This window comes from Periplaneta americana, chromosome 4, assembly GCF_040183065.1.
Source record: "Periplaneta americana isolate PAMFEO1 chromosome 4, P.americana_PAMFEO1_priV1, whole genome shotgun sequence".
Classification (NCBI taxonomy): Eukaryota; Metazoa; Arthropoda; class Insecta; order Blattodea; family Blattidae; genus Periplaneta; species Periplaneta americana.
Genome location: NC_091120.1, coordinates 81,661,402 through 81,681,878, shown reverse-complemented (window position 1 = coordinate 81,681,878; position 20,477 = coordinate 81,661,402). Strand labels below are relative to the sequence as shown.

The 20,477-nt window shown below is 35.1% G+C and overlaps 2 protein-coding genes across 2 annotated transcripts in view; one reads left to right on the top strand and one right to left on the bottom strand.

The window, feature by feature from the left end:
* The window catches only part of LOC138697988 (uncharacterized), a 29,841-nt gene extending 20,154 nt beyond the window's left edge, over window positions 1-9,687 (bottom strand). Inside the window, exon 1 of the mRNA XM_069823627.1 lies at window positions 9,414-9,687. Coding sequence (XP_069679728.1) covers window positions 9,414-9,495 — 82 coding nt within the window. The 5' untranslated portion in view covers window positions 9,496-9,687. The remainder of the gene's footprint in view (window positions 1-9,413) is intronic.
* Window positions 1-20,477, top strand: part of LOC138697987 (spermine oxidase) — a 79,992-nt gene that overhangs the window by 56,817 nt on the left and 2,698 nt on the right. The window lies entirely within an intron of this gene.

Genomic DNA, 20,477 nt, shown 5'->3' with positions numbered 1-20,477 from the left:
TTCAAGATCTTTTCCCTGGACTCCCTATCCCTGGCAACCTTTTCCTACACGTAATCTTTTAAAATTACCAACATTCATGCCAACAAATTTCCCGTTGTCAAAGTAGTTTTCTTGCAAGTTTAGTATATTTCGGTGTAGTTCAAATATGAAAATGGGGGAGGGAGAAATTATACAAAGAGAAATAATAATGATTTGGCTTTATTGTAAGTTTCATAAGAGTCTCAGGTCTAAATTTATTTATTTCCTTATAATAGAACTTACGAGGTACAGTATGAGGAAACTGTACAACTAAAAAGAGCTCTCTATTAAAAATGTTTACAACTTCAGCTCTATAATATAAAGCTCTAACAATACTGGTAAAATCTAAGTATCGGTACAAGTATTTTTTTTTTTTTTTTTTTTTTTTTTTTGTAATTCATAAAACTGGAATATTGATGCTAATTTTGATATTCAGTTAACAAAATTCTTTTTTAATAGGAAAATATTTTGACAATTATATTTAAGGAAGGAAAAATAAGTTTCATTTATTTCCTTTACATTTATTTTCAATTAAGTAAATGTGTAGAACAAGTAAAAACTGGTGAACTTATTACTTTAGCGGTTAAATTCCATTTACATTTCTAATTTTGTACAGTAGTTCAAAATACGAAAAATAGTACATTTTCATTGTAGAAATAAGAAAACTTTTATAAATAATACTTAAAGATTTCATAAACCTAATTAAATCTTCATAGATTTTACATGAGCATGAAAGTTGTAAAACTTAAATTCAAGAACTGACACCCCAATTTCAACTACTTAATCACTTTTGTCTTAGAAAGAGAGTAAACTTATACTTTTATACCGCCATTGTAGGCCTACTTGAGTTTAAACATAAAAATTGACGATTTAACACAATGCCCAAGAAAATCGAGCCTTTTTGAGAGGAGTACATAACAACCCTTTCCGATCCCAAGTACAGTTACGTGAAAATCATAGGAGCCTGCAAGAAACGTGGTTTCGTTACTTCCAAGAAAGGCATCTTGTGTGTACCTAGTAAGACTGGCAAAGCTCGGATGGGATTAATTCCAGAGTGTAAAAAGCAAGCAAATTCACCCACCGTCACGAGTCGCTGCATCCCACAAGATGATACAAATTAATTCCATTAATAACATTAGCACAAGTAAATATTCCATCTCAAACTCTCCTTATTCAAACAATCTTGTAACTGGCTCGAATATCAGAATCACTGGACGCATAACCTCCTAAAGAAATAAGCTAATAAAATTATACTGTAAATAAAATATCCATTACCAATAAAAATAGCGCCTGAAATACTTTGAGCTTAATGAATTAACCAGACTATAGGATTTATCGTGAACTAATAATACAGTAATATGTATTTACGTCTTCAAACATATATTTTAGCTGTTCAAGAATCGTTATGTTTTCCTGACTAAATATTACTAGTCACCATGAAAAGTCGATTAAAGTTGCTGCAGAATAATTACTTTTTTTTCATGAGATTCAATATATTACGGCATTATTTGTAGACTACCGGTATTCAGTAACTATATAAACAGGCTTCTTCCCACATATGTTGGGAAGTGTTCGATTTTCTAGAAAGTCGAATGGATGAAGTGGACCAAAGATACGGATATTGGAGGAATAGATCGGGGAGGGAGACACTTGCCATGCGAAAACTTAAAGCCGGTTTGAAGGAGAGGCGGAAGCATTTCCCCTCTGTTGCAGTCATCTTACCATGTTACGAAAACAAATGTAAAGTTGAAATGTTTATCGTATAAGGCTTAATGTGTGTGGAGTTTATATTCTAATCACATAGCTATTATTAGCAATATTATAGCTGTATAGTGCACATATTGCCAAACAGGCTGCAGAAATGGGAGTACTTAAGAGTCTGCATGATCATGCGCTTGATTTTAATCCATTTTCAATTCATAATAAAATCTTTATGTTTGCAGTAGCTTTCGTGTACCAGACAATTAGGACAAAACACAAAGTGAAAATAATGTAACCTCTATGAAGATTACTATAAGAAATTGAGCACTGTAAAAATTGTGACTATTCATGTGATTTTGTACTTAAGCCTATTTATTCATTCATTCATTCATTCATTCATTCATTCATTTAGCTAACAAAGAGGGTTTGGAATTGAACGAGTTACATCAACTGCTTGTTTATGCGGTTGACGAGAATATGTTAAGAGAAAATCCACAAACTGTTAGTGAAAACGCGGGAATTTTGCTTGAAGCAAGTAAAGAGATAGATTTGGAAGTAGGGTAAACCATACAGTTATTGGCCACTTGAACATTGATGTGTTATTATAAGACAGGATGTGCAAATAATTAATTAATATTTTGCCAGATGGTAGCAGCATGTTTTCTTATTTGGTAGTTACTTTAATTTTCAACAACAGATAGCACCGTGAGATGAAAAATATATTTCTGCAAAACATACGTTCCCAGGCTTTGGTTTCTTGTGAAATTCTTAAGAACTGTATTGTGGCTGAGTTGTAATAATTGCTGTTTCTCTTAACTGGTTTTCATTATTATTCCAATTATGAGGTAAGTACATCTCTATTTTCACTTTACACTTATAAAACGTAATAAAATACAATCCCTAAATTTTGAAAATTTACTGGCTAATAACTGTTTAATAATAACGCATTTTTCAGTTATTGGCCACCCCGGCCAATAACTGTAATTTTAAAATAATTTTAAAAATCAATTATTTTCCTTCATTTAACTTATTAAATGCCACTATTTCACTAGTATTTTTATTTTGAGTCCATTAAATGTGTGCATAGTTATTAGCCACGTGGTCAATAACTATTCTTATTTATTTTATACCCATGGTTAGGTTATTTTTAAGATTCCAAAATGGGCTGACTATAAGCCAAAGGCGATGAAGGTAACATTGGAAGAATTGGAAACACACAGGACTTCACTTAGAGTCATTGCTAAAAAGCACGGTGTTCCTAAGGCAACTCTAAATATCAAAATAAAGAATGCTAAAACGGAAAGGTGATTTGAATCTTATAGCTTAGGAGGAAATTGATAATGAGTGTTCTGAAAATGTCATTTCATATCGAACACTGGATGCAGACAAGTCTACAGGGTTGTTTCCGATCTCTGATAACGAATTTGAATGACATCATGTGCGTCAGGAGTCACACGATCAGGTGTGACAGACCAGTAGTGAGTGATCTCAGAGTGCACGGCGACTCTCAGCAGAAATTCCCAAGAAAATCGAGCCTTTTTGGGAGGGGTACATAACAATCCTTTCCGATGCCAAGTACAGTTAAGTGAAAATAAAAGAAGCTTGCAATAAACGAGATTTCGTTCTTTCCAAGAAACGCATCTTCTGTATACTTAATAAGATTGGTAAAGCTCGAATGGAATTAATTTGTATCAGCTTGTGGGGTGCGGTGACTTATGACGGGGGGTGGATTTGCTTGCTTTTTCCACTCTGGAATTAATCCCATCCGAGCTTTGCCAGTCTTATTAAGTACGCATAAGATGCTTTTCTTGGAAATAATGAAACCACGTTTTTTTGCAGGCTCCTCTGATTTTCATGTAGGCCTAACTGTACTTGGCATCGGAAAGAGTTGTTATGTACACCTCCCAGAAAGGTTAAATTTTCTTGGGCGTTGCTACTGTAATACAACGTGCACTCTGATTATAATTATGAAATCACTCACTACTGGTCTGTCACCTCTCTCTGCAATTTAGCTGTTGGTGTGATTTCTGACTCACATGACGTCATTCAAATTCCTTATCAGAGATCGAAAACAACCCTGTACTCAACAAGAAGTTTTGGCTGACAGTATTGACAATTACATCTATTATAAAATGCAAGAGATGAACCCCGGAATCTGACTCTCCATGACAATTTTTTATATTGTATTTTTGTTGGCTATTTAACAACGCTGTATCAACTACTAGGTTATTCAACGTCGATGTGATTGGTGACAGCGAGATGGTATTTGACGAGATGAGGCCCAGGATTCGCCATAGTTTACATCACATTTTCCTTACAATTGGGGAAAACCTCGGAAAAACTTAACCAAATGATCATCTCAAGCGGGAATGAACCCATGCCAGGGCACAAGTCTGGATCGGCAGGCAAGTGCCTCAGCCGACTGAACTACGCCAGTGGCCGACTCCCCATGACAATACAGTACATCAACAAATGTGAATGCAGGTTGCTTTAGTCAACATTCTGGTTGTGTTAACAGATGTGAGAGCCATCGGCGTAGCTCAGTCAGCTAAGGCGCTTGCCTGCCGATCTGGAGTTGCGTTCGGGCGCAGGTTCGATTCCTGGTTGGGTTTTTTCCGAGGTTTTCCCCAACCGTAAGGGAAATGTCAGGTAATCTATGGCGAATCCTCGGCCTCATCTCGCCAAATATCATCTCGCTATCACCAATCACATCGACGCTAAATAACCTCGTAGTTGATAGAGCGCCGTTAAATAACCAAGTAAAAAGAACATAAGTGAGAAAATATCTTTCATGCTCAAAAGAGTCGAGAATACATCAATCGGAAAGTTTCTGGTGTGGCCAGAGACACCTAAAAGAGAAGGCAAAGTTGATGTAGAAAGATTGTCGTTTTTGATATCACAGAGCTACCAGGATATGCACAGAAAGAAACGCGAACAGAAAGTTGTCCAAGAAAAGAACAAAGAAAGAGAAAACGTAAAGTGACGAAAGAAAATAGAAAACGAACACTCTTCAGAGAATTGCAAAATGAATCAAGTCCAATTTGTGACATTTGCAAGAAGCTTTCAGTAAAATTTGATGTGAAGATTGTAAAAAAGTATTTTATGTAAGTTATATTTCACGTAAACACAGAAAACACATTCCTGAAAAAGATGGTGATATCTCCCTACGTCACTCATTTTTATAAAGGAGAAGATTCACATAATAGTATGAACTTTAAGGGTAGTATGGAGGATGATGATTACCTTGAAGAACTTGATAAACTAGCAACATATAAATAAGGGTCTATACAGCAAAGAGACATGTGGATTTATCTTTTACATAAAACTGGTATTAGGGCAGTGCAATGCATGTGTAAATAACTAATAGAAATAATAATAACAGTTTAAAATAATATCTGCAGCCAAAACAAAAATAAATGTCTGTTAGAGTTGATAATTGTGAAGTGGCCAATAACTATGCAGTCAGTGGCCAATAACTATAATTTCACACATATCAATTTTATTTCGTCACTAGTATCACACCGTATTATTGATTCCATTTTTGTAACAGTGATTTGTATAAAGAAATAATTGACAATTACAGATACATAAACAGTTCCTTCTTACAATATAATGCATTGAAATCCTCGACTTTCAAACATAAAATTTTCCTTAAATGGCCAATAACTGTATGGTTTACCCTAAATCCCGAAAATACAAAGTAATATAAGGATTATATCTCGTGGCCAGAACATAATACGAAATGGAAATATAAAAATTAGAAATTTGTCGTTTGAAAAGGTGGGAAAATTCAAATATCTTGAAACAACATTAACAAAATATATAAATGACACTCGGGAGGAAATTAAACGCAGAATAAATATGGGAATGCCTGCTATTATTCGGTTGAGAAGCTTTTGTCATCCAGTCTACTCTCAAAAAAAAAAAAAAAAAAAACGGAAAGTTATAATTCTGCAATGCTTGGGAAAAGTGACATAAGTCGGTTTCCACAAACCTTTTTTGATAATTTATTCATAACTTACGGAACATCTGCTCGCTTGAAAAAAATACATAAGTATTTCTCTCATTACAATAATTCATACAGAAAAAAATCAAATCCACATAAACCAGTGTAGATTGTCAATAAATTATCAAAAAAGGTTTGTGGAAGCTGACTTATGTCACTTATTCCAAGCACTGCAGAATTTATGAAATAGTTATATTACCAGTTGTTCTGTATGGTCGTGAAACTTGAACTCTCACTTTGAGAGAGGAACAGCGGCTAAGGGTTTTTGAGAATAAGGTGCTTAGGAAAATATTTGGAACTAAGAGGGATGAAGCTGCAGGATAACAGAGAAAGTTACGCAGCACAGAACTGCACACATTGTATTCTTCACCTGACGTAATAGGAACATTAAATCCAGACGTTTGAGATGGGCAGGGCATGTAGCACGTATGGGCGAATCCAGAAATGCATATAGAGTGTTAGTTTGGAGGCCGGAGGGAAAAAGATCTTTGGGGAGGCCGAGACGTAGATGGGAGGATAATATAAAAATGGATTTGAGGGAGGTGGGGATATGATGCTAGGGACTGGATTAATGTTGCTCAGGATAGGGAACGATGGCAGGCTTATGTGAGGGCGACAATGAACCTCCGAGTTCTGTAAAAGCCATTTGTATTGTCTTGTTGTTATTTAGTCAACTGTCCGAAGACAGGTCTGGACCCCAAGTGACAACAAAGCATCACTCATGAGGCAACTGGGCCAGGAGATAATGGGGTAGAGTGGCCAGTTCCTTTCCCCCTCCATTGCATACATCGCTGACTAGCTACATATTATATTAATCAGACTTCAGATATATAGAATAAAACCATAGAAAAGTCTAAGCTCTTCGAAATCTTGAAAGACAGCGAAACCTGTTAATGTTACATCAAAAAGCATAAAAAAGATCAAGAAATAAAGCAGCCGACAATAAATGTGCGAGGACAGGACAGACATTACTCCTAAAACAAATTAAGAGTAATATAATGATAATAAGTTTAAGATAAACTGGATATAGCATGTAGACCGAAGGATCAGAAACACACTGCTGGTTTTATTATTTAATTTTATCAGAATTAACGAGGAAGAAGCTGTAATTGACTGGTTGCATTCAAATATTGGTTCTATTGGTAAAATTTCGAAATAAATTCACCTTAGTTATTCCATATGGAGAGACGAATAGATATGACGCAGAAATATGGTATCTTCCGCAAATGTATTCGATAATGTGAGTTTATATGAATTTTCAGAAGCTTATATCTCTCACAGCACAGTTGAGGGGCTATAAAATGCGCGCACATTTTGTTGCCAGTACAATGCTATTTAGTCATTTTGGAAAGGTGGAGCGGTATACAACATGCTTTTGCAATTAAAAGCTTTTACAAAAACAACGGCGTCAACATCTGTGGAGTAACGGTTAGCACGTCTGACCGCGAAACCAGGTGGCCCGGGTTCGAATCCTGGCCGGGGCAAGTTACCTGGTTGAGGTTTTTTCCGGGGTATTTCCCTCAACCCAATACGAGCAAATTCTCCGTAACTTTCGGTGCTGAACCCCGGACTCATTTCACCGGCATTATCACCTTCAGTTCATTAGACGCTAAATAACCTGAGATGTTGATACAGCGTCCTAAAATAACCAAAAGAAAACGACAGTTTTGAGGCTATTAGGCAAGAATTTCGTCATTTTAATTTATGGAGCCATGACCCGTACCATCTGCTCATGCGACTTATATTTTCACCTATACAAAGTTCAGATGGTACATCAATTAAAACATCGCGATATGTTCAATCGAATATGTGGGTAGATTTTAAATCGCATGGATGAAGATGGTTTTATTGATACTTTGTGAATGTCTGATGAAACACATTTCCATATCAGTTGTAGTCACTTAAAGGATGTTCTTTCCAAGAAATAAATGGCAAACTGTCTACTTTATGATCTCACGTATGTCATTTTGGAAAAAAAAAATTATTTGGTCAATAGCCAACTATTTATAATCATCCGTTCCTCTGCCGAACCTTTATAACAAATAACCTTCAAAAATGTGTAGTAGGCCTACAAAGAACATTTTTACGGAAATAAAATAAACATATCGTCGTTGTTCCTGCAATAACTCCTATGTGCAAAATACTGAAATTTTTCAGTAGGAGAAGAGAGCACATTTATTCTTCTATGGCAGTAGTGCATAGGAGATTGTGAATTCTTACATTTTCGAAAGAAATAAATATAATTACCTTAGGAGATTTCATTATTTGCTGTATCACTATTTAAGATATTTAATAGAGCAAAAATCTGAAAATCGATAAATATGTCACATAGGAGTTATTGCCGGAACAACGACGGTATAGGCTAATAAAGATTTACAGTTCGAACTAAGCTTTAAGAGCCAAAATGTTTGTGCATGGGGTAAATTAAAATAAATAAATAAACTAACAAATAAATAAATAAACACAATGGTGTAGAAATTCCATTCTTCAAACCGACTACAAGCTCAGTATAACGATATAAATAAAGAATATGGAAAGTTATATAGTACGTTCGTTCATTCATTCATTCATTCATTCATAGTTTTCTGCCCGAGGGAAGATTTTTTACTGCAAACCCAGCCAATCTTTCCTATTTTCCGCCTTCCTCTTAGTCTCCGCATATGATCCATATATCTTAATATAGTCTGTCACCTGAAATCTTCTTCTACCCCGAACTTTTCTCTCGGTTATGTACATATATTATTTAAAAGCAAAGCTGGAGGAACACCGAGTAAATTGGAAAATGCAGAATTATAAACAAGATAATAAAGTATACCAATATAGAAAACAAAAGTAGAATGTGAAGTACAGACCAACATAGAAAACAAAAGTATAACGTCCTGCCATGCAGTGGGTAGAACAATTTTAAAGTAATGTTAATAACTATTTAAAATAATAGGCTTATGCCATTTTATGAAAAACAATTATAATTTTTTTTCAGGAAACAAAAATCGTAGACATAATTATATAATTTTACCTACGTCTACTTATACATCAATGATATGCGCCTTAAAAAACAAGCAATTAAATAATATTAGAAAGAAAATAAATGTATGAGGAAGAATATTCAAACTCATAAGAGACTCTGCCTTCCAAAAATGAAGAATTACTCGTATATAAAAGAATATTACATTTTTAAATCATGTGAATTACTGAATGTGATGTGAAAATTAAATCAAGAAGACTTAAATGATTGAACATGTGATAAAATAATACAAGGAAACACTAATCTACAAACCGACATGGGAAAGACCAGTGGGAAACCATCACTGAGATACACTAACATTGAAATTTACCTCAAATTACCGGTTGTAGATGATTAAGCGTGACTTGCATAGTAACAGAACAATATGACTTTTATCTTTCTTGATAAGCGAAAAACACCCATGACTCATAAGGCTAATAATAATAATAATAATAATAATAATAATAATAATAATAATAATAAATTATGTAAGGAAAATATTTATAAATTAGTGCCGAAACAGGTTTAGAAATGGACCTAATCCTTGAAGAAGACAAAAAAGAAGTAATTGGTAAATAGAAATGCACAAAAAGTGTTAAAAAAACTAAGAGTGAAGTGTAATGCCATTCACTTACAGAGCTAGCAACTGAAATTGAGGTCGCTAGTGTTAGAACTGTTACTCACCAGCTTTGATTGATCTAGCATGGCCGACCCACAAGAAAGTAAAAAATAATAGAAATCCCAAAATAAATATGACAGCATTCATCGTCTTCTGAATTTTCTATCTTCGGACACTGATTTCGCAGAGGTACAAATAGCCTAACCAAGTACAATCTTCTTTTCCTGGAGAGTGAACTGGCTCCTCCGATTACACAGTCATATAATGTACCGCTACTTTCCTCCACGTTGTCTAAAGTTCGCAGGAGGCTGCCATGTACCAAGTTTGGATAGGAATCAATACTCGACAAACGTTTATATACCAGCAAAAATTCATAATCCGAACAATTAGTAATTCAAAAGGTCACGTATAATACCACTTGTCAAGATTCGCCTTATTTTTTTAAGAAAAAAGCCAAAAACAATAACTGATATAAATGTTGATAGCCTCGGAAGAGATTTGTTTGAACAGGGCACAATCGCACATATCAGTGGGATTATTTTGTAATCCTTTGTATTGTGTAATGATTTATTCTTTAGTAATCCAAGTAACGTGAAAGGTTTCTTCAAGGACAGCGATGAACGATGATCAATCTACAGAATTCCAGTACAGTCAGTTGAATGTTACTGACGAAAACTCTGGTTTCTAAACAAGTACAAGTCCGAGATCGACTCCTCCTGCCTTGAATTCTGTTATGTTACTAGCTTCGTGTAAAATTTTGAAGACTGGTAAGGAATTGAAGGGTTCAGAACCATAGTGGGCCAAGCGCCATTTACTAAAACCATAGAAAACAAGGGTTAAAATGAAGTTATCGCCATAACTCAATGGAAACCTATAGCAAGTAATATAAAGTATACGCATTCAAACTAAATGATATGTCAGTCTTCATTAAACTATGGTATTCACTTAACTTTAATCTTTGCTTTCTCCGTTTTTAATAAATGGCGCTTGGCCCACTATGGCTCTGAACCCTTCAATTGTTATGAAAATTACAAGACTTGTATGCCCTAATATATATTCATTCAGAACTATAAAAGTTTAACTCTTGGTGCCTACCGATATTCTTTCAGCAGTTATTACATGATTACAAGGACATAATTGTGTTTGGAAACGTTTAAATTGAAAGTCCTTTTACGAACTTCGAATCATGTAAACGACCAGTTCATCCCAGTATATTCCTTTTCACTTACCTCTTCTCGAAGTCCTCTTGCTCCTCAGACTACTCCAACATACTCATCATTGTATTACACTTTTCCCTCATTATATTCTTCCTCCTTTTCATCCTCCTACTTTTCATGCTACCATTCTCATCTTACTTTTATTCATCGCGTTACAACTCTTCCTGTTAATTATTCTCCTCTTTATCGTTCTATCATTATTCTTTCTCATTTGTTCATCTACAGGACGCTCCTATTTCTATTCTTCATTCTACTCGTTTCTCATTCATTTCCATTAATTACACTCTCCTCCTATTCTTATTCTTCAGTCTGCTCCTAATTATACTCCTCATCTTATCACTCTCTTGCTTCTAATTATATTCCTCATCCTATCACCACCTGCTCCTAATTATAGATCCTATCACTTATCTTCTTCTAATTATACTCATAATCCTATCACACCTCTCCCAATTATGCTCCTGTTCACCTACATCCTACCGCTCTCTTGCTCTAATTGTATTCCTCATCCTATCACTACCCTCCACTAATTATATTCCTGTTCATCCTATTATTCTCCTAATTATACTCTCTTCTTATCACTCTCTTGCTTCTAATTATACTCTTCATCCTATCATCACCTGCTCCTAATTATACATCCTATCACTTACCTTCTTCTAATTATAACCATAATCCTACCACACCCCTCCCAATTATGCTCCTGTTCATCCTACATCATACCGCTCTCTTACTCTAATTGTATTCCTCATCCTATCACTCCCCTCCTCTAATTAAATTTCTGTTTATCCTATTATTCTCCTACTTATACTATCTTCTTATCACTCTCTTGCTTCTAATTATACTCCTTATCCTGTCATCAGCTGCTCCTAATTATACATCCTATCACTTAGCTTCTTCTAATTATACTCATAATCCTATCACTCTCCCTCCTCTAATTATATTTCTGTTCATTCTATTATTCTTCTACTTATACTCTCTTCTTATCACTCTCTTGCTTCTAATTATACTCCTTATCCTGTCATCAGCTGCTCCTAATTATACATCCTATCACTTAGCTTCTTCTAATTATACTCATGATCGTATCACTCTCCCTCCTCTAATTATATTTCTGTTCATTCTATTATTCTTCTACTTATACTCTCTTCTTATCACTCTCTTGCTTCTAATTATACTCCTTATCCTGTCATCAGCTGCTCCTAATTATACATCCTATTACTTAGCTTCTTCTAATTATACTCATGATCCTATCACTCCCCTCCTCTAATTATATTTCTGTTCATTCTATTATTCTTCTACTTATACTCTCTTCTTATCACTCTCTTGCTTCTAATTATACTCCTTATCCTATCATCACCTGCTCCTAATTATACATCCTATCACTTGCCTTCTTCTAATTATACTCATAATCCTACCACACCCTTCCCAGTTATGCTCCTGTTCATCCTACATCATACCGCTCTCTTACTCTAATTGTATTCCTCATCCTATCACTCCCCTCCTCTAATTATATTCCTGTTCATCCTATTATTCTCCTAATTATACTCTCTTCTTATCACTCTCTTGCTTCTAATTATACTCTTCATCCTATCATCACCTGCTCCTAATTATACATCCTATCACTTGCCTTCTTCTAATTATACTCATAATCCTACCACACCCTTCCCAGTTATGCTCCTGTTCATCCTACATCATATCGCTCTCTTACTCTAATTGTATTCCTCATCCTATCACTCCCCTCTAATTATATTCCTGTTCATCCTATTATTCTCCTAATTATACTCTCTTCTTATCACTCTCTTGCTTCTAATTATACTCCTTATCCTATCATCACCTGCTTCTAATTATACATCCTATCACTTAGCTTCTTCTAATTATACTCATAATCCTATCACTCCCCTCCTCTAATTATATTCCTGTTCATCCTATTGTTCTCCTAATTATACTCTCTTCTTATCACTCTCTTGCTTCTAATTATACTCCTTATCCTATCATCACCTGCTTCTAATTATACATCCTATCACTTAGCTTCTTCTAATTATACTCATAATCCTATCACTCCCCTCCTCTAATTATATTCCTGTTCATCCTATTATTCTCCTATTTATACTCTCTTCTTATCACTCTCTTGCTTCTAATTATACTCCTTATCCTATCATCACCTGTTCCTAATTATACATCCTATCACTTACCTCCTTCTAATTATACTCATAATCCTATCACACCTCTCCCAATTATGCTCCTGTTCATCCTACATTATACCGCTCTGTTACTCTAATTTGTATTCCTCATCCTACCACTCCCCTCCTCTAATTATATTCCTGTTCATCCTATTATTCTCCTACTTATACTCTCTTCTTATCACTCTCTTGCTTCTAATTATGCACCTTATCCTGTCATCACCTGTTCCTAATTATACATCCTATCACTTGCCTTCTTCTAATTATACTCATAATCCTATTACACCCCTCTGAATTATGCTCCTGTTCGTCCTACATCATACCGCTCTCTTGCTTTAATTGTATTCCTCATCTTATCACTCCCTTGCTTCGAATTTTATTCCTCGTTCCATCACTCTTACTCATAATTATACTCTCCTCATTCTATCATTTTTCTGCTTCGAATTATATTCCCATCCTATTACTCCCTTGCTCCAAAAACTATACTCCTTCTCATCATATCACTCTCCTACTGCTAACTATATTCCTCGTCCTAACACTCTTACTCATAATTTATACTCTTTCCCATCATATTATTTTCCTGCTTCTAATTATACTCATCATCGTATGACTCTCTTACTTCTAATTATACTCCTCATCTTATCACTCTCCCGTTTCGAACTATATTCCTTATTCAATCACTCTCTTGCTCATAATAATATACTCCTCATCCTTCTGCTACTAATTATACTCCTCATCCTACCACTTCTGTTCCTAATTTTACTCATCTTATCACTTTCCTGCTCCTAATTATATTCCTAATTCTATCACTCCTGCTTCTAATTAAACTACGTAAATCCTTGTATTAATTTTGTTCGTATTTATGCTTTCATTCGATCACTCTCTTTTAATATTATTTCTTGTTGTCCTAAAACACTTCTGATTCCTTATTCTATTTCTCTTCCTCTTTTTCATTGTGTTCCTCTTTCTCATGTATTCTTTATCCTCTCATTCCGTCAATCGTTTTGTCATTTATGTACTTCTTTTCGAATCCTACTTTATTCCTGATTATTTTAGTACGCTTTCTCCTTCTCTTCGTACTTCTTTTACTGATTTTCGTATTATATGCTTCCTCAATGTAATCTTTCCGTCACATTACTACTCTTTCTGATCCTCATCTTACTACCCTCGCCCTTTCTCTTCCTCCTCGTTGTATTTGTCTTATTCCTCTTCCTTGCCATCCTGTTCTTCTCCCTCCTGACCTTACTTCTCTTCAGCTTCTTGTTCTCCTCTTCTTTTAGATACTCTACTCCTACACTTCTTTTTTCTTTTCTTATTCACCTCTTCGTCCTCTTCTCTTCATCGTCATCATCATCATCATCATCATCATCATCATTGTCGTCGTCGTTAAAATTTCAAGTTGTAGGTCTATTAGAATCTCCATTCCCTATTCTAGCTTTTCAGCCAGATGTGGAAAACAACTTTTCTTTTCCCTCTTTCTTTACAGGAGGATTTTTTTTATTTCATTGCTACTTCAGTACCGTATCCAATCTGTTAATTTCTTTGGCCATGAAGTCCAGCATCCTTTTTCTTTTTTCTTTTGTAGAGGAAATGTGTATAATATTGTCGTCTTTCATAATTTTTAATTTTATCCAGTTTTGTACATTCTTTGTCTATTTTTTAAATGTATTTTCAAATGCCTTTTTTTTTTCGTCATTCTTCAAACTCATACTGGGTGAACAGTATAGAGCAGAACAGAAGCCTCGCGCGGCCTTGAGTCCCCCACTTCCGCGCGCATAGCCAGTCGGCCAGCCGTGAAACCTGTTCTGCTGTATACTGTTCACCCAGTAAATTACGTCTGATATATCCGTTGTCTCTGATTGAGGTTCTGGCTAATACGTACTGTAAATCTCCTATCGAGCAGTCACCTAACATAATTAGAAACATTAAATCCAAACGTTTGAGATGGGTAGAGCATGTAGCATATATGGATGAATCTAGGAATGCATATAGAGTGTTAGTTGAAAGATCTGAGGGGAAAAGACCTTTGAGGAGGCCAAGGCGTAGATGGGACAATATTAAAATAAATTTGAGGTAGGTGGGATATGATGGTAGGAACTAGATTAATCTTGCTCAGGATAGGGACCGATGGCGGGTTTATGTGAGGCCGGCAATGAACCTCCGGGTTCATTTGTAATTAAGTACCTATATCTCGCTTGACGATATGTGAAGAGGAAGAACAATACATTGTGTGTATACATCTAAAGTCTGATTAGTGTAATAACTAATAATTACTCGTAATATGTAACTAGCCAGCGATGTATGCAATGGAGGGGAAAGAAACTGGCCACCCTACCCCATTATCTTCTGATTTACTTGTCTCATAAGTGATGCCTTATTGGTGTCACCTGTGAGGTTCAAACCTATCTTTTGACAGTTGACTAAACAACAAACAACAATAGCTGTGGTTTATTAAAATTTCAGTTTTTTTTAGTGACTTAATTGGAAAACGTTTAGATAATAGTTGCTGAGTCTGATGTGTATATTACGCAAAATAATCCTGAAAACAGGACAGAGATAATTTATTGTCAAGGGTACCTACTTTTAGAGTCTGACGGCCCCATTTAATGGGTTAAAATCAATAAAACGTATTTTGTGAATTTGTTGTAAAATTAATAATGGCTGTTGGAGTCAGTTTGGAGTCAGCTTGTTTTATAAAAGTAACAATTAAGTTTAATTAGGCTACATTAATTTCTTCTTACGTTTTTTCAGATTCAGTATATTTTGACATGAAATGCTTACTGGATGCCCTAGGAGTCTGAATTATTATTACTATTTAATACGAGAAAAATTCGTACCGGCACTGGGAATCGAATCCAGGACCTCTCAGCTCTGCGCGCTGAGCGCTCTTTCCAACTGAGCTATGCCGGGACACGATCCACGGCGCCGGCCGAACCCCTCTCGTAATGCTTTTTACGGCCTTACTACCTGCATTTGAGACGATACAAGTCATATATGCAGGAGCGCATATTTAAATGACTTTATGGCCATATTCAACATAAGTTTGTGACAACTGCTAACAGTTAATACATCACATATTCATTTTGTATGAGGTCTCATCCACTTCATTGAATATTACACGGCTACTATGAAGTAGCCAATATGTATTATTACTATTCAATACGAGAAAAATTCGTACCGGCACCGGGAATCGAACCTAGGACCTCTCAGCTCTGCGCGCGAGACCTCATACAAAATGAATATGTGATGAGTCTGAATAAATTTATACAACGACAGTAGGTAATAATAAATATAGCAATAAAATAATAGACACAGCATATGAATATTAATAACATTTAAATACTTTTGAAAATATAACAAATTATCTATTAATAAATAATGTAATAAACATAATCAGGAAAAAAAAATAAACTGCGAGTTCAATATTTTGATAAAATTTGTCGTTAATAGGCTAATCTTACTTTGTTAAGAGTGGATTTAAAAAAACTATTAATAACATTTGAAGTAATTATTCTTCAATAGCATGAAGAAGTTTCATATCAGAAGCTATTTAAATGCGTGTAGCAATGAATCGAAACTTTATAGCAATACTGGCACAGCTATAATCTAGAACCTAGCATATCTAAGACTTTAGTTATCTCCCCATACATTGATTTATAATGATTTTGTAATTGTCTTAAAATCCATGGATCATAATTGTTTATTATGTGTAAAATAATCTCTTCATCGCGATAAAATACGCGATTTTCTCATTTAAATAGTTAATAATAGGACAAGTTATTGTCAAAGTTAATATCTTCAGATAAAAGTTGTATGGTTCCAAAATTAAGATTAATTGGGCTATATAGGAGATTATGAAGATGGATTGGGTACGGTTATCGTGATAAGAAGTGGCCGAAATATGATACATGTTCGTCTTTATCATTACCATTGTTGAGCGTTGATCTACAGAGATATGTTTCAGATCACATCAGTGTTCTGGAGAAGAAAATTGATTTTTGTAAGTTACGTGGCGCGACTTTTGAACTTCAGAACTCTATTGCGACGGTGACATAGCATAAATATTACCCCAGTCCCAAGTAACTCTGAGAATTTTTATCCTTAATTTAAGGAAAACATTGTTTAGAAGAGATGCGGATTGGATTTTTTCCATTGCTGGTAATATAAAAGGAAATCACAACTTTTCGAAAGTTGGTTTTATTTTCGTTTTTCAGGTGAAAAAAAAAATGGGGTAAAATCTATTCGTTGGGGTCGTTACAGATAACTAAAATAAGCTTGACTGACCAGCAATAGCCAGAATTAGAGTTTCGGCCTTGTGGAATACTGGTCCGGTAGTTTTGGTAGAATACAAAAATCTGATATTCTACGGTAGAAATTGGTAGTATTGATCAGAAAAGAAAATTGAATGCATGTATAGGAAACGAAGTACAGTGGACTCTCCTAAGTTCGACAGAACAGAATTAAAAGTTCTGACCAATAAGGCTAGTGGATGTGGCAGATGAAATGAATACAAATTCTTATTGGTTATCCATCAACGAATACAGTACTGTACTTGCATTTCCTGCCCGCCCCGAGACTTGTGTATGCGCTTCTAGTACCACAGTGGGTTTCGACAGTTCCGTCTCACATACGGCACAATTCTCAAATAGAAAAAGAAGAGTTCATTAATTTAAAATCAGCGATCAATATAGATGTCCTAATCAATAAAATATTCTGTTTTCCTTAAACAAAAGTATCACTACAAGACACAGGACCAATTTCCATTCAAATGGCAAACCCATTTCTTAGTGGCCATATACGGGCATGTCTAATTCTCTTACGAAAGCAGTCGAACTTAAGAGCTTCCACTGTATTCTTTTTTACTAAAGGTTGCTGAATCATGTAACAACCAATGAAATGTGTTTGTAGGATACTGAAATAGGGCTGTAAGCTGGTTATGAGTGTCGTAATTGGAGTTAATGGTAATTTGGGCGTATGTGTAAGATATCAAATAAACTCGTACATTTAGCTAGAAGTTCCAGACGTGTGAAAAGATTTTGTGTTACTTAGTTTAATAAAAACATGATGGGTGCTATTCATAGACATTTCGCAGCACGCGCTACGAGCGTACTAAGCTAGCCCCGGCTATCCACTGGTTATTTGTACAGATTTCAAATCATATCCTATCGCTAACACTGGTTTATGAATACGAAAAACGCTGATCATCCACCGGAAGCCCGCGCTAAAAATGTCTATGAATACGGCCCATAATCGTTTAAATTATTTGAAATAATCCTAAATTTCATTTAATTAGAAATGAGATATCAATGTTAAAAATTTAAATTATTAGAAATTATGCTTTAGTCGGCACCGTCCGTCTCTTTTTACGTCATTCCTAAGAGCAGTTTTACTCCATTATAAGAGAATCGGCAGTGGTGCTCTGGGTTGGTGGGGTAGTACTGATTCGCATCAGGTGAATGCTACATGGCGGCCTGTACTTAATACGTTAGCGTTAATATTAATAGCATACTGAATTAATCTGAAGCACAGGTAGGAGAAACGAGACGGAAACTCTTGGTTACGTGTTGGGATTGTCGAAAAACAGAGCTGCTGTGCAACAATCGACACCGTATACGAGGAGATCCACTACGTTTCATCCTTACATTCGAACAGAAGAGCAGATATTTTTAGCCATCCACAGGACTCAATGTAAGGGATTAGTTTTTGATCCTACAATCTGGTTTGAGAGGGATGCCCTGCAGGCACAACACGTTGATGAGGAGAAGAAATCCATTTATGAGTCCTGCATCCCTTATCTAAGTGAGAAATACAGCATTCCCACTAGTCAGTGGAATGTTTCTGGTCTTTTGTTTGGTGCGCGTGGCACACTTCCTAAATTCACATGTGATATTTTAAAAAGCCCTCGGACTCCGATTTTTTGAAATTCAAAAAATTTTGTTGAATATTCTTAAGGATTCAATCCAAATATTACATTACCATTTATATTTTGGCCATTGATGATTCTGTTGGGTTTGCATTTCTCTGAATTTTTTACTAAACAATTCTTGTCTTTCTAAATTATTCTGTAGTGCTTTTATTCTGGATCTTTATGGTCACCCTCATTGAGGGCAGATTATTTTCTTTATATATATATATATATATATATATATATATATATATATATAAAACATTTTTAAAGTATAATTTCTATAGTAAAATGAAATTAATATGGTAACTGCAATATGCAAAACATTTCGTTCTATAATTTTTATAGAGAGATTTTTTTACTAAAATTCGTAACATTTAACTAAAGTATGAAAACGTTTCTTCACACAAATGAAAATGATAAAATCCTGCTAACACACTATAAGCCTTGGTGTCAGATTTTATGTTTCTGGAAAAGTGAGAACAGAGAAAAATTGTCATTTAATTCAGGCTATTTTTAATCACTATTAAAATTAAAATAGACATTGCTAGTACAATAAGCATACAGTATTATAAAAAATTTCCTCTACAACACATAATTGCCTACCACAGGTACTGTTTATGATGCATTTTAATGTGCAAGCCTACCACATTTTCCAGCATTTTTTTTTTTATTATTTTCTACATCAATAGTTTTGTGTTATTGTGAGTCATTGTTTAGATAACACATGGGCGAAGAACATTTTTCAGCGTCATTTATGATATTTGGTTCCCGTACTGAGGTTTTCAGATCTTCATGCACGAAAAAAAAATAATAAGTCTACGTAAGGTGGAAGGACACTTACCTGGGGAAAGTGTCTATAAGTTAGAAGTTAGTTAAATCCTTTTTGTTTTGGAATTTGTCTTTCATATCTATACAAACTTCAGCATACAGGCAATAACTTCATATTAATTCACAACTTTACTAATTCTACCGAACAATAATGTACGGACCCAGAAAAAAAATTGGTGCGCCTAATTATACTAAGTTCCAGATACAACGCATTGCACATGTGCAGTAAACAATAGCGCCTAAATATATGCTACTTGTGGATAGTCTTGCGAAGCTTGTCTACATTCAGGAATACTGCTACCAAGACTCGGCCCAAATTTTATTTCCGTATCTGTACATGCCGCCACGGAACTGCACTCGTTTGCCGCTTCGAGACTGTAAAGCCTTGGTTTTTCTGAACCGACGCATGCAACGTACGAGGTGCGAGGCCCGCCTCGCACAAATCCGGACAACACGAGAGACAGTGAGCGGTTTCTATAACTGCGAAGTACAGGTCTGCGTACCTTGCAACTATAGAAACCACTCACTATCGTGTTATCCAGATTTGTGCGAGACGGGCCTCGCACGTCGCATGCGTCGGTTCAGAAAAACCAAGGCTTAATTGCGAGGTGCGCAGACCTCGCATCTCTCAGTTATAGAAATCACTCACTATCTCGCATCTCGCACGTCGCATGCGTCGGTTCAGAAAAACCAAGGCTTAACCACTTTACGTGCTCAGCAAGAGTGAACATGCTCTAATGTCAGAAAGTCTTAACCTGCCGACCGCCGCTTTAGGTATTCACAAAAGTGTTCGATTAAGTAATTTTCATTGTTAGAGTGGGTTTTATATTGTTTTCAATCTCAGCTATATAATTTGATTTAATGTTCAAATTAATATTATTATAATTTTTAGTTTATAGTCCAATTTATTTATTTATTTATTTATTATTTTGCTAATAATTATAACATAACATATATTATATACAGAAAAAACTTTAGCTCGCCCCTGAAAGAGGAGAACTC